The sequence below is a fragment of the Tachyglossus aculeatus genome, chromosome 10 (assembly GCF_015852505.1).
Source record: "Tachyglossus aculeatus isolate mTacAcu1 chromosome 10, mTacAcu1.pri, whole genome shotgun sequence".
NCBI lineage: Eukaryota > Metazoa > Chordata > Mammalia > Monotremata > Tachyglossidae > Tachyglossus > Tachyglossus aculeatus.
The window spans coordinates 52388014-52403527 of NC_052075.1; the positions used below are offsets into that span (position 1 = coordinate 52388014).

The 15514-nt window shown below is 52.6% G+C and overlaps 1 protein-coding gene across 1 annotated transcript; it reads left to right on the top strand.

The window, feature by feature from the left end:
- The first annotated feature begins 2177 nt into the window (after positions 1-2177).
- On the top strand, positions 2178-15288 carry ZBTB45 (zinc finger and BTB domain containing 45). Its single transcript, XM_038752032.1, has 5 exons — positions 2178-2222; positions 11520-12397; positions 12485-12982; positions 13142-13280; positions 14458-15288. The coding sequence occupies exons 2-5, from the start codon at positions 11693-11695 to the stop codon at positions 14715-14717; spliced, it is 1602 nt and encodes a 533-aa protein (XP_038607960.1). The 5' UTR covers positions 2178-2222; positions 11520-11692; the 3' UTR covers positions 14718-15288.
- The last annotated feature ends 226 nt before the right edge of the window (positions 15289-15514 follow it).

Here is a 15514-nt window from a genome sequence, read left to right on the forward strand (position 1 = left end):
AGAAGCAGCGTGGCTCGGTGGAAAGAGTACGGGCTTTGGAGTCAGAGGTCAGGGGTTCAAATCCCGGCTCTGCCACTTGTCAGCTGTGTGACTTTGGGCAAGTCACTTCACTTCTCTGGGCCTCAGTTCCCTCATCTGTAAAATGGGGATTAAGACTGGGAGCCCCCCGTGGGACAACCTGATCACCTTGTAACCTCCCCAGCGCTTAGAACAGTGCTTTGCACATAGTAAGTGCTTAATAAATACCATTATTATTATTATTAAGTCACTTCACTTCTCTGGGCCTCAGTTCCCTCATCTGTAAAACGGGGATGAAGACTGTGAGCCCCCCGTGGGACAACCTGATCACCTTGCAACCTACCCAGCGCTTAGAACAGTGCTTTGCATATAGTAAGCGCTTAATAAATACCATTATTATTATTATTACTATTATTTAATCACTTCACTTCTCTGGGCCTCAGTTCCCTCATCTGTAAAATGGGGATTAAGACTGTGAGCCCCCCGTGGGACAACCTGATCACCTTGTAACCTCCCCAGCGCTTAGAACAATCAATCAATCAATCAATCAATAGGTATTGATTGAGCACTTACTGTGTGCAGAGCACTGTACTAAGCGCTTGGGAAGTACAAGTTGGCAACATATAGAGACAGTCCCTACCCAACAGTGGGCTCACGGTGTTTGCACATAGTAAGTTTTTAATAAATGCCATTATTATTAGTAAGCGAAGTGACTCCAGGCAAGTCACTTCACTTCCCTGCGCCTCAGTTCCCTCATCTGTAAAATGGGGATGAAGAATGTGAGCCCCCCTTGGGACCACCTGATCACCTTGTAACCTCCCCAGCGCTTAGAACAATCAATCAATCAATCAATCAATCGTATTTATTTAGCGCTTACTGTGTGCAGACCACTGGACTAAGCGCTTGGGAAGTCCAAGTTGGCAATCAATCAATCGTATTTATTGAGCGCTTACTGTGTGCAGAGCACTGTACTAAGCGCTTGGGAAGTACAAGTTGGCAACATCTAGAGACAGTCCCTACCCAACAGTGGGCTCACAGTCTAAAAGGGGGAGACAGAGAACAAAACCAAATATACTAACAAAATAAAATAAATAGAATAGATATGTACAGGTAAAATAAATAAATAAATAAATAGAGTAATAAATATGTACAAGCATATATACATATATACGGGTGCTGTGGGGAAGGGAAGGAGGTAAGATGGGGGGATGGCAACATAGAGAGACAGTCCCTACCCAACAGTGGGCTCACAGTCTCAAAGGGGGAGACAGAGAACAAAACCAAACATACTAACAAAATAAAATAAATAGAATAGATATGTACAGGTAAAATAAATAAATAAATAGAGTAATAAATATGTACAAACATATATACGGGTGCTGTGGGGAAGGGAAGGAGGTAAGATGGGGGGATGGCAATATTGAGAGACAGTCCCTACCCAACAGTGGGCTCACAGTCTCAAAGGGGGAGACAGAGAACAAAACCAAACATACTAACAAAATAAAATAAATAGAATAGATATGTACAGGTAAAATAAATAAATAAATAGAGTAATAAATATGTACAAACATATATACCTATATACGGGTGCTGTGGGGAAGGGAAGGAGGTAAGACGGGGGGATGGCAACATAGAGAGACAGTCCCTACCCAACAGTGGGCTCACAGTCTCAAAGGGGGAGACAGACACCAAAACAAAACATAGTAACAAAATAAAATAAATAGAATAAATATGCACAAGTAAAATAAATAGAGTAATAAATATGTACAAACATATATACAGGTGCTGTGGGGAAGGGAAGAACAGTGCTTTGCACATAGTAAGCGCTTAATAAATGCTATCATTATTATTATTATTATTATTATTAACAAAGGCCGCCGTTCTTATTATTAAATCCGTCTGGGTGAATGATGGTTCTCCCAGGGTCCCGCCTCCCTCCGCTAGTCCTCCGGCCGGAGAGGGCGCCCCGTCTCTGCGGTCGCTCCTCGCCGACGCTTCCCCTCTATCCGCCGGCGGCCCCGGCCTCGCCGGCTCCCCCGGTCTCCATGGCGACGCAGGAAGCGTGCACCCCCCGGCGCCTTCCCCCGGGCGCCGGGCGCCGCGCTCGCTGGTTCCGCCTGGCGGCGGGAGGCCGGAAGTGCGGCCCTGGCGAAGGCGATGGCCGGAGTGCAGGCCGCGACCCCAACCTGGGCCCAACGTAACCGGTGAGATAACCGTGGGTGGGTGGGGAAACTGAGGCACGGGGAGGGGCGGGAAAGGCGGGAAATGGCGGAGGAGGGTGTGGGGGTGTGTGTGGGTGCGGGTGTGTTGGTGTGTTGGTGTGTTTCGACCTCACAGTTGGCCGCAGGAGAGGCTGGACAAGGTCATCCCGTCCATCCCCCTGCCTCCGTGCCGCCCAGTTTGTTCCCTTCCAGCCGCCTTGGTTTTCGGTTTTTCCCTTTTTTAAGCCCTTCGTTCGATCGCATTAAAAATGAGGGCATTTGGTCATTCATTCAGTAGTATTTATGGAGCGCTTACTGTGTGCAGAGCACTGCACTGAGCGCTTGGGAAGGACAAGTTGGCAACATAGAGAGACGGTCCCTACCCAACATTCATTCATTCAGTCGTATTTATTGAGCGCTTACTGTGTGCAGAGCACTACACTAAGCGCTTGGGAAGTCCAAGTTGGCAACATAGAGAGACGGTCCCTACCCAACATTCATTCATTCAATTGTATTTATTGAGCGCTTACTGTGTGCAGAGCACTGCACTGAGCGCTTGGGAAGGACAAGTTGGCAACATAGAGAGACGGTCCCTACCCAACAGTCATTCATTCAGTCGTATTTATTGAGCGCTTACTGTGGGCAGAGCACTGCACTGAGCGCTTGGGAAGGACAAGTTGGCAACATAGAGAGACGGTCCCTACCCAACAGTCATTTATTCAATCGTATTTATTGAGCACTTACTGTGTGCAGAGCACTGGACTGAGCGCTTGGGAAGGACAAGTTGGCAACATAGAGAGACGGTCCCTACCCAACAGTCATTCATTCAATCGTACTTATTGAGCGCTTATTGTGTGCAGAGCACTGGACTGAGCGCTTGGGAAGGACAAGTTGGCAACATAGAGAGACGGGCCCTACCCAACAGTCATTCATTCAGTCGTATTTATTGAACGCTTACTGTGTGCAGAGCACTGCACTAAGCGCTTGGGAAGTCCAAGTTGGCAACATAGAGAGACGGTCCCTACCCAACATTCATTCATTCAGTCGTGTTTATTGAGCGCTTACTGTGTGCAGAGCACTGGACTGAGCGCTTGGGAAGGACAAGTTGGCAACATAGAGAGACGGGCCCTACCCAACAGTCATTCATTCAATCGTATTTATTGAGCTCTTACTGTGTGCAGAGCACTGCACTGAGCGCTTGGGAAGGACAAGTTGGCAACATCTAGAGACGGTCCCTACCCAACAGTGGGCTCACAGTCTAGAAGGGGGAGACAGACAACAAAACAAAACATATTAACAAAATAAAATAAATAGATGTGCACAAATAAAATCAATAAATAGAGTAATAAATACATAATAATAATAATAATAATGATGATGGCATTTGTTAAGTGCTTACTATGTGCAGAGCACTGTTCTAAGCGCTGGGGAGGTTACAAGGTGATCAGGTTGTCCCGTGGGGGGCTCACAGTCTTAATCCCCGTTTTACAGATGAGGGAACTGAAGCCCAGAGAATAATAATAATGATAATGATGGCATTTATTAAGCACTTACGATGTGCAAAGCACTGTTATAAGCACTGGGGAGGTTACAAGGTGATCAGGTTGTCCCACGGGGGGGCTCACAGTCTTCATCCCCATTTTACAGATGAGGGATCTGAGTCACAGAGAAGTGAAGTGACTTGCCCAAAGTCACCCAGCCGACAGTTGGCAGAGCCGGGATTAGAACCCATGACCTCTGACTCCAAAGCCCGGGCTCTTTCCACTGAGCCACGCTGCTTCTCTTCTTCTTCTCCTCTGCTTTTCATTCCATCCATCCCCCTGCCTCCGAGCCGCCCAGCTCGCTCCCCTCCGATCGCCTTGGTTTTCGGTTTTTTTCTTTTTTTAATGGTATCTGTGCATCCCTTCATTCGATTGCATTGATCGAGCATTTACTGTGTGCACTGTACTAAGCGCTTGGAAAGCATAGTAATAATAATAATGATATTTGTTAAGTGCTTACTATGTGCAAAGCACTGTTCTAAGCGCCGGGGGGATACAAGGTGATCAGGTTGTCCCACGGGGGGCTCACAGTCTTAATCCCCATTTGACAGATGAGGAAACTGAGGCCCAGAGAAGTGAAGTGACTTGTCCAGAGTCACACAGCTGACAATTGGCAGAGCCGGGATTTGAACCCATGACCTGTGACTCCAGAGCCCGGGCTCTTTCCACTGAGCCATGCAGCTTCTCTAATAATGATGGCATTTGTTAAGTGCCAGCTAAGTGCCAAACACTGTTCTAAGCGCTGGGGAGGTTACAAGGTGATCAGGTTGTCCCACGGGGGGCTCACAGTCTTCATCCCCGTTTTACAGATGAGGGAACTGAGGCACAGAGGAGTTAGGTAATAATAACAATAATGATGTCATTTATTAAGCGCTTACTATGTACAAAGCGCCGTTCTAAGCAATGGGGAGGTTACAAGGTGATCGGATTGTCCCACGGGGGGCTCACAGTCTTAGTCCCCATTTGACAGATGAGGGAACTGAGGCACAGAGGAGTTAGGCAATAATAATAATGATGGCATTTATTTTTTAGCGCTTACTATGTGCAAAGCGCTGTACTAAGCACCGGGGAGGTTACAAGGTGATCAGGTTGCCCCACGGGGGGGGCTCACAGTCTTAGTCCCCATTTGACAGATGAGGGAACTGAGGCACAGAGGAGTTAGGTAATCATAACAATAATGATGTCATTTATTAAGCACTTACTATGTGCAAAGCACTGTTCCAAGTACTGGGGAGGTTACAAGGTGATCAGGTTGTCCCACGGGGGGGGCTCACAGTCTTAGTCCCCATTTGACAGATGAGGGAACTGAGGCACAGAGGAGTTAGGCAATAATAATAATGATGGCATTTATTTTTTAGCGCTTACTATGTGCAAAGCACTGTACTAAGCACCGGGGAGGTTACAGGGTGATCAGGTTGTCCCACGGGGGCGGCTCACAGTCTTAGTCCCCATTTGACAGATGAGGGAACTGAGGCACAGGGGAGTTAAGTGACTTGCCCAAGGTCACACAGTAGACAGGTGGCGGAGCCGGGATCAGAACCCAGGTCCTTCCGACTCCTAGGCCCGTGTTCCATCCATTGGGTCGCACTGCTTCACTTTGAGTCAGTTAATCAATCAATCAATCAATCAATCAATCGTATTTATTGAGCGCTTACTGTGTGCAGAGCACTCTACTAAGCGCTAGGGAAGTACAAGTTGACAACAGAGACAGTCCCTACCCAATCATATTTACTGAGCGCTTACTGAATGTAGAAGGCTACAGGCGCTTAGTACAATGCTCTGCGCACAGTAAGCGCTCAATAAATGCGATCGAATGAATACCAAGTGCTTGGGAGAGGCCAGCATAGCAATATAACAGACCTATTCCCTGCCTACAGTGAGTTTACGGTCTATAATAATAATAATGATGATGATGATGGTATCTGCTAAGCGCTTACTATGTGCCGAGCACCGTTCTAAGCACTATTTACAAGTTGGCAACATATAGAGACGGTCCCTACCCAGTCATATTTACTGAGCGCTTACTGAATGTAGAAGGCTACAGGCGCTTAGTACAATGCTCTGCGCACAGTAAGCGCTCAATAAATACGATCGAATGAATACCGAGTGCTTGGGAGAGGCCAGCATAGCAATATAACAGACCTATTCCCTGCCTACAGTGAGTTTACGGTCTATAATAATAATAATAATGATGACGATGATGGTATCTGCTAAGCGCTTACTATGTGCCGAGCACTGTTCTAAGCGCTAGGGAAGTACAAGTTGGCAACATATAGAGACGGTCCCTACCCAGTCATATTTACTGAGCGCTTACTGAATGTAGAAGGCTACAGGCGCTTACTACAATGCTCTGCGCACAGTAAGCGCTCAATAAATACGATCGAATGAATACCAAGTGCTTGGGAGAGGACAGCATAGCAATATAACAGACCTATTCCCTGCCTACAGTGAGTTTAGGGTCTATAATAATAATAATAATAATAATAATAATAATGATGATGATGGTATCTGCTAAGCGCTTACTATGTGCCGAGCACCATTCTAAGCGCTAGGGAAGTACAAGTTGGCAACATATAGAGACAGTCCCTACCCAATCGTATTTACTGAGCGCTTACTGAATGTAGAAGGCTACAGGCGCTTACTACAATGCTCTGTGCACAGTAAGCGCTCAATAAATACAATCGAATGAATACCGAGTGCTTGGGAGAGGCCAGCATAGCAATATAACACACCTATTCCCTGCCTACAGTGAGTTTAGGGTCTATAATAATAATAATGATGATGATGGTATCTGCTAAGCACTTACTATGTGCCAAGCACTGTTCTAAGCGCTAGGGAAGTACAAGTTGGCAACATATAGAGACGGTCCCTACCCAGTCATATTTACTGAGCACTTACTGAATGTAGAAGGCTACAGGCGCTTAGTACAGTGCTCTGCGCACAGTAAGCGCTCAATAAATACGATCGAATGAATACCGAGTGCTTGGGAGAGGACAGCATAGCAATATAACAGACCTATTCCCTGCCTACAGTGAGTTTACGGTCTATAATAGTAATAGTGGTGATGATGATGATATCTGCTAAGCGCTTACTATGTGCCGAGCACTGTTCTAAGCACTATTTACAAGTTGGCAACATATAGAGACGGTCCCTACCCAGTCATATTTACTGAGCGCTTACTGAATGTAGAAGGCTACAGGCGCTTACTACAATGCTCTGCGCACAGTAAGCACTCAATAAATACAATCGAATGAATACCAAGTGCTTGGGAGAGGCCAGCATAGCAATATAACAGACCTATTCCCTGCCTACAGTGAGCTTACAGTCTATAATAATAATAATGATGATGATGATGGTATCTGCTAAGCGCTTACTACGTGCCGAGCACCGTTCTAAGCGCTAGGGAAGTACAAGTTGGCAGCATATAGAGACGATCCCTACCCAATCATATTTACTGAGCGCTTACTGAATGTAGAAGGCTACAGGCGCTTAGTACAATGCTCTGCGCACAGTAAGCGCTCAATAAATGCGATCGAATGAATACTAAGTGCTTGGGAGAGGCCAGCATAGCAATATAACAGACCTATTCCCTGCCTACAGTGAGTTTAGGGTCTATAATAATAATAATGATGATGATGATGGTATCTGCTAAGCGCTTACTATGTGCCGAGCACCATTCTAAGCACTATTTACAAGTTGGCAACATATAGAGACGGTCCCTACCCAATCATATTTACTGAGCGCTTACTGAATGTAGAAGGCTACAGGCGCTTAGTACAATGCTCTGCACACAGTAAGCGCTCAATAAATACGATCAAATGAATACTAAGTGATTGGGAGAGGCCAGCATAGCAATATAACAGACCTATTCCCTGCGTACAGTGAGTTTACGATCTATAATAATAATAATATTAATGATGATGATGGTATCTGCTAAGCGCTCACTACGTGCCAAGCACCGTTCTAAGCGCTAGGGAAGTACAAGTTGGCAACATATAGAGATGGTCCTTACCCAATCATATTTACTGAGCGCTTACTACAATGCTCTGTGCACAGTAAGCGCTCAATAAATACGATTGAATGAATACCAAGTGCTTGGGAGAGGCCAGCATAGCAATATAACAGACCTAGTCCCTGCCTACAGTGAGTTTACGGTCTATAATAATAATAATGATGATGATGATGGTATCTGCTAAGCACTTACTATGTGCCGAGCACCGTTCTAAGCGCGAGGGAAGTACAAGTTGGCAACATATAGAGACGGTCCCTACCCAGTCATATTTACTGAGCGCTTACTGAATGTAGAAGGCTACAGGCGCTTAGTACAATGCTCTACGCACAGTAAGCGCTCAATAAATGCGATGGAATGAATACCAAGTGCTTGGGAGAGGCCAGCATAGCAATATAACACACCTATTTCCTGCCTACAGTGCGTTTAGGGTCTAGAATAATAATAATAATGATGATGATGATGGTATTTGCTAAGCGCTTACTACGTGCCGAGCACCGTTCTAAGCGCTAGGGAAGTACAAGTTGGCAACATATAGAGACGGTCCCTACCCAATCATATTTACTGAGCGCTTACTGAAAGTAGAAGGCTACAGGCGCTTACTACAATGCTCTGCGCACAGTAAGCGCTCAATAAATACGATCGAATGAATACCAAGTGCTTGGGAGAGGCCAGCATAGCAATATAACAGACCTAGTCCCTGCCTACAGTGAGTTTACGGTCTATAATAATAATAATGATGATGATGGTATCTGCTAAGCGCTTACTATGTGCCAAGCACTGTTCTAAGCGCTAGGGAAGTACAAGTTGGCAACATATAGAGACGGTCCCTACCCAGTCATATTTACTGAGCACTTACTGAATGTAGAAGGCTACAGGCGCTTACTACAGTGCTCTGCGCACAGTAAGCGCTCAATAAATACGATCGAATGAATACCAAGTGCTTGGGAGAGGACAGCATAGCAATATAACAGACCTATTCCCTGCCTACAGTGAGTTTACGGTCTATAATAGTAATAGTGGTGATGATGATGATATCTGCTAAGTGCTTACTATGTGCCGAGCACTGTTCTAAGCACTATTTACAAGTTGGCAACATATAGAGACGGTCCCTACCCAGTCATATTTACTGAGCGCTTACTGAATGTAGAAGGCTACAGGTGCTTAGTACAATGCTCTGCGCACAGTAAGCGTTCAATAAATACAATCGAATGAATACCAAGTGCTTGGGAGAGGCCAGCATAGCAATATAACAGACCTATTCCCTGCCTACAGTGAGCTTACAGTCTATAATAATAATAATGATGATGATGATGGTATCTGCTAGGCGCTTACTACGTGCCGAGCACCGTTCTAAGCGCTAGGGAAGTACAAGTTGGCAACATAGAGAGACGGTCCCTACCCAATCATATTTACTGAGCGCTTACTGAATGTAGAAGGCTACAGGCGCTTAGTACAATGCTCTGTGCACAGTAAGCGCTCAATAAATATGATCGAATGAATACCAAGTGCTTGGGAGAGGCCAGCATAGCAATATAACAGACCTATTCCCTGCCTACAGTGAGTTTACGGTCTATAATAATAATAATGATGATGATGATGGTATCTGCTAAGCGCTTACTACGTGCCGAGCACCGTTCTAAGCGCTAGGGAAGTACAAGTTGGCAGCATATAGAGACGATCCCTACCCAATCATATTTACTGAGCGCTTACTGAATGTAGAAGGCTACAGGCGCTTAGTACAATGCTCTGCGCACAGTAAGCGTTCAATAAATATGATCGGATGAATACCAAGTGCTTGGGAGAGGCCAGCATAGCAATATAACAGACCTATTCCCTGCCTACAGCGAGTTTACGGTCTATAATAATAATAATGATGTTGAAGATCTACATCTACATCCCAGATCTACATCTCTGCCCCTGCTCTCTCCCCCTCCCTCCAGGCTCGCATCTCCTCCTGCCTTCAGGACATCTCCATCTGGATGTCCGCCCGCCACCTAAAGCTCAACATGTCGAAGACTGAGCTCCTTGTCTTCCCTCCCAAACCTTGTCCTCTCCCTGACTTTCCCATCTCTGTTGACGGCACTACCATCCTTCCCGTCTCACAAGCCCGCAACCTTGGTGTCATCCTCGACTCCGCTCTCTCATTCACCCCTCACATCCAAGCCATCACCAAAACCTGCCGGTCTCAGCTCCGCAACATTGCCAAGATCCGCCCTTTCCTCTCCATCCAAACCGCTACCCTGCTAATTCAAGCTCTCATCCTATCCCGTCTGGACTACTGCACTAGCCTTCTCTCTGATCTCCCATCCTCGTGTCTCTCTCCACTTCAATCCATACTTCATGCTGCTGCCCGGATTATCTTTGTCCAGAAACGCTCTGGACATATCACTCCCCTCCTCAAAAACCTCCAATGGCTACCGATCAATCTGCGCATCAGGCAGAAACTCCTCACCCTGGGCTTCAAGGCTCTCCATCACCTCGCCCCCTCCTACCTCACCTCCCTTCTCTCCTTCTACTGCCCAGCCCGCACCCTCCGCTCCTCCACCACTAATCTCCTCACTGTGCCTCGCTCTCGCCTGTCCCGCCATCGACCCCCGGCCCACGTCATCCCCCGGGCCTGGAATGCCCTCCCTCTGCCCATCCGCCAAGCTAGCTCTCTTCCTCCCTTCGAGGCCCTGCTGAGAGCTCACCTCCTCCAGGAGGCCTTCCCAGACTGAGCCCCTTCTTTCCTCTCCCCCTCGTCCCCCTCTCCATCCCCGTCTTACCTCCTTCCCTTCCCCACAGCACCTGTATATATGTATATATGGTTGTACATATTTATTACTCTGTTTATTTATTTATTTATTTTACTTGTACATTTCTATCCTACTTATTTTATTTTGTTGGTATGTTTGGTTCTGTTCTCTGTCTCCCCCTTTTAGACTGTGAGCCCACTGTTGGGTAGGGACTGTCTCTATGTGATGCCAATTTGTACTTCCCAAGCGCTTAGTACAGTGCTCTGCACATAGTAAGCGCTCAATAAATACGATTGATTGATTGATTGATTGATTGATTGATTGAAGATGGTATCTGCTAAGCGCTTACTACGTGCCGAGCACCGTTCTAAGCGCTAGGGAAGTACAAGTTGGCAACGTATAGAGACGGTCCCTACCCAATCATATTTACTGAGCGCTTACTGAATGTAGAAGGCTACAGGCGCTTACTACAATGCTCTGCACACAGTAAGCGCTCAATAAATACGATCGAATGAATACTAAGTGCTTGGGAGAGGCCAGCATAGCAATATAACAGACCTATTCCCTGCCTACAGTGAGTTTACGGTCTATAATAATAATGATGATGATGATGATGGTATCTGCTAAGCGCTTACTACGTGCCGAGCATCGTTCTAAGCGCTAGGGAAGTACAAGTTGGCAACGTATAGAGACGGTCCCTACCCAATCATATTTAATGAGCGCTTACTGAATGTAGAAGGCTACAGGCGCTTAGTACAATGCTCTGCGCACAGTAAGCGCTCAATAAATACGATCGGATGAATACCAAGTGCTTGGGAGAGGCCAGCATAGCAGTATAACAGACCTATTCCCTGCCTACAGTGAGTTTAGGGTCTATAATAATAATAATGATGATGGTGTCTGCTAAGTGCTTACTACGTGCCGAGCACCGTTCTAAGCGCTGGGGTAGATCCAGGGTAATCGGGTCGCCCCGCGGGCGGGGGGGCTCACGGTGTTAATCCCCATTTTCCAGACGAGGTAACCGAGGCCGAGAGGAGTGAAGCGGCCGGCCCCGGGCCCCACGGCGGACGCGGGATTAGAACCCGGGCCCGGGGTCTCTCCGCTAAAGCCCGCCGCTTCCCGAGGACGGTCGAGCGCGACGAGGGCAGGCCCCCGGGCGGGCGCCCGAGCGAGCGGCCCGGGGCCATGGCGGCCCCGGCCTCGGAGTCCGTCCACTACATCCACCTGCAGAACTTCTCCAAGTCGCTGCTGGAGACGCTGAACGGGCAGCGGCTGGGCGGCCACTTCTGCGACGTGACGGTGCACATCCAGGGCGCATCCCTGCGGGCCCACCGCTGCGTGCTGGCCGCCGGCTCGCCCTTCTTCCACGACAAGCTGCTGCTGGGCTACTCGGAGATCGAGGTGCCCCCCGTGGTGCCCGCCCAGGCCGTGCAGCAGCTGGTGGAGTTCATGTACAGCGGCTCGCTGGTGGTGGCCCAGTCGGAGGCCCTGCAGACGCTGACGGCCGCCTCCATCCTGCAGATCAAGACCGTCATCGACGAGTGCACCCAGATCATCTCCCAGAGCCGCGGCCCCGCCAAGCCCCCCGCCCCGCCGGCCCCGCGGGGGCCCCCCCGCCCGGGCCCCGAGCCCCCCAAGGACCCCGCCGCCCCGGCGCTGGACCTCCCCGCCCTCCTGGACCCCGGCCCCAAGCTGGCGTGCGGCGGCGCGGAGCTGCGCTACAAGCTGAGGGACCTGCTGGCCGGGCCGCCGAGGGAGCGGGGGGCCGCCGACGGCGGGGACGGGGACGGGGCCTTCGCCGGGGGCCCCCAGCCCGAGGCCCCCCACAGCTGCCACAGCCGGAAGCAGCGCCAGCCCGTGCGCCTGCAGCTGGCGGACGCCCTGCCCGTGGTCATCAAGGACGAGGAGGAGGACGGCGGAGGAGGACGAGGAGGAGGAGGAGGAGGAGGCCGGGCCGGCGGGGCGGAGGCCGCGGAGCCCGCGGGGGCCGGGGACGGCGGGGCCCCCGCCCTGGGCTGCTACGGGGACTGCGGCGGGGGCGGCGGCGGGGGCTTCTTCGGGGACGGGGCCCTGAAGGACGGGGCCGGGCGGAAGGAGGCCCTGGAGTTCCCGCCGCCCGCGCCGCCCCCGCCGCCCCCGGAGGCCCAGGACTTCTTCCCGGGCCCCGACGTCTTCTCGGAGACCTTCATCCCGGCCTGGCAGAGCGAGGACGGGGGCGAGGCCGGGGCCCGGGACCCCCCGCCCGAGGGCGACAAGTACCGGACCGACTGCAGCCTGGACCCCTCCGGCCTGCGGGCCCCGGCCTTCGGCCCCCGCCCCGCGCCCCCCGAGCCCCGCGGCCTGGCCTTCGTGGCCCCGCCGGGCGTCAAGGGGCCGCCGGGCGGACCCGGGGCCGCCGCCACCGCCGCCGCCTTGTTTCCCTTCCACCTGCCGCCCCCGCAGCCGCCCGGCTTCTACGGCGTCCAGCCCGAGACGGCGGGCGGGCCCGGGGGCGGGGGGCCGGCCAACCTGGTGGGGCTGGGGGCGGGCGGCGGGGCCGCCCTACAGCACGGGGAGCCGCCCCCGGCCCCCCCGGTCCCTCCGCCGCCACCGCCCTCGGCCGCCGCCGCCGCCGCCGTCACGGCCTCCTCCTCCTCCTCGTCGGCCTCGGCCACCGTCGCCGGCCCCCGGCCCGCCCCGGCCCGGCCCCCGGACCCGTCCTACGAGTGCAGCCACTGCCAGAAAACCTTCAGCTCCCGCAAGAACTACACCAAGCACATGTTCATCCACTCCGGTGAGGGGCCGGGGTCCCCGCCGGCCGGGACCAGGGAGGAATCGGGGGGACGGGGGGCGGAGGCAGCGGGCGGGAACCGGGGGGGCCGCCCCTCGGGAAGGAGACTGGGGGGAGCGTTGAGCGTCTCTCACTCCGGGAGACCCCACCCGCCCCCCATCCCCAACCCTCTCCCGATCAACTCCCGTGTGTCTTCCCTCCGACTCTCCCCGGAGGAGCAGCGTGGCTTAGTGGAAAGAGCCCGGGCTTTGGAGTCAGAGGTCCTGGGTTCCAATCCCGACTCTGCCAGTTGTCGACAGCTGTGTGACTTTGGGCAAGTCACTTCACTTCTCTGTGCCTCAGTTCCCTCATCTGTCAAATGGGGATGAAGACTGGGAGCCCCCCCGTGGGACGGCTTGATCACCTTGTAACCTCCCCAGTGCTTAGAACTGTGCCCTGCGCATAGTAAGCGCTTAATAAATGCCATCATCATCATCATCCGAGCATCTCTCCCTAAACCCCCTGCGATCCCACCCTCTCCCCCCAGATCCTCCATTACGGGCACCCAGACGACTGTTACCAATTTGTACTTCCCAAGCGCTTGGTACAGTGCTGTGCACACAGTAAGCGCTCAATAAATACGATTGATTGATTGATTGATTGATCGACTCCGGATGGTGGCCTTGGTCATTCTGGGCCCTGGCGGGCCTTGTTCGGGTGCCACCCCCCTGCCCCACACCCCCCGGGGCTAAATAATAATAATAGTAATAATGGTGGCGTTTATCATTTATTAAGCCCTTTCCTCAATCAGTCAATCGTATTTATCGCGCGCTTACCGTGTGCAGAGCACTGTACTAAGCGCTTGGGAAGTACAAGTCGGCAACACACAGAGACGGTCCCTACCCAACAGCGGGCTCCCAGTCTAGAAGTCTATAAATCTGCTGGGCGGAGATTTATAATACTAAGAATAATCACGATGGCTTTTATTAAGCGCCAAGCACTGTTCTAAGCGCTGGGGAGGTTCCAAGGTGATCAGGTTGTCCCACAGGGGGGCTCACAGCCTTCATCCCCATTTGACAGACGAGGGAACCGAGGCACAAAGGCGGGATAAGAGAAGTCGGGGTGCCCGCGGGGTTGGGGGGCGCGTCCTGACGCCCTCCCCCCCACCGCGACGCGCCCCCTCTCCCGCTCCGTCCCGCAGGGGAGAAGCCGCACCAGTGCAGCGTGTGTTGGCGGTCGTTCTCGCTGCGCGACTACCTGCTGAAGCACATGGTGACGCACACGGGGGTGCGGGCCTTCCAGTGCTCCGTCTGCTGCAAGCGCTTCACCCAGAAGAGCTCGCTGAACGTGCACATGCGCACCCACCGCCCCGAACGCGCCCAGTGCCGCCTCTGCTCCAAGGTCTTCTCCCACCGCACGCTGCTCGACAGGCACCTGGCCTCCCACCCGCCCCCGCCCTGACCGCGCCGGACGCCTGCCCTCCCGTCGCCGGGGTGAAACTCCGTCCCTCCGCCCGCTCAGGGGCTCTCCCCGGTCCTCGAGACCCCGCCGGCCCCTCCGCCACGCGCTTTAACCAGGCGTTTTGAGGTGGGGGGAGAAACTGAGGCCCCAGAGGGTCGACGGCTGGCTCGGGACCCGGGTGTCGCCCTCTGTCTCGTTCGCCGGGGAGGGCATTAAAGAGGAAGGACTCACGGCGCCGTGGGCGTGTTATGTCGAGGGGAAGGGGGCCGAGGCCTAGAAGGACCCCCGTCCTCCCCATCTCCCCCGACCGGCCCCCCGAGGATCGGAAAACCGGGGCCGGGGCCACCCGGGAGCCCGCGAGGCCCTGGAGGTCGGTGGCGTCGGGTCTCGGGGTCCCACGGGGGGCTCCCAGTCTTCATCCCCGTTTTCCAGATGAGGGAACCGAGGCCCAGAGAAGTGAGGTGGCTCGCCCAAAGAGGGGGTCCCGGATCCCCCCCGGGGGCAGGGCCGGAGGGGAGCCCTCCGTTCCCTCATCTGTAAAATGGGGATTAAGACGCGGGAGAACCCGATTCCCCCCCCCGTCCTCCCCAGCCCCCCGACTGGCCCCCCGAGGATCGGGAAATCGGGGCCGGGGCCACCCGGGAGCCCGCGAGGCCGTGGAGGTCGGTGGCGTCGGGTCTCGGGGGCCCCACGTGGGGCTCCCAGTCTTCATCCCCGTTTTCCAGATGAGGGAACCGAGGCCCAGAGAAGTGAAGTGGCTCGCCCAAAGAGGGGGTCCCGGATCCCCCCGGGGGGCC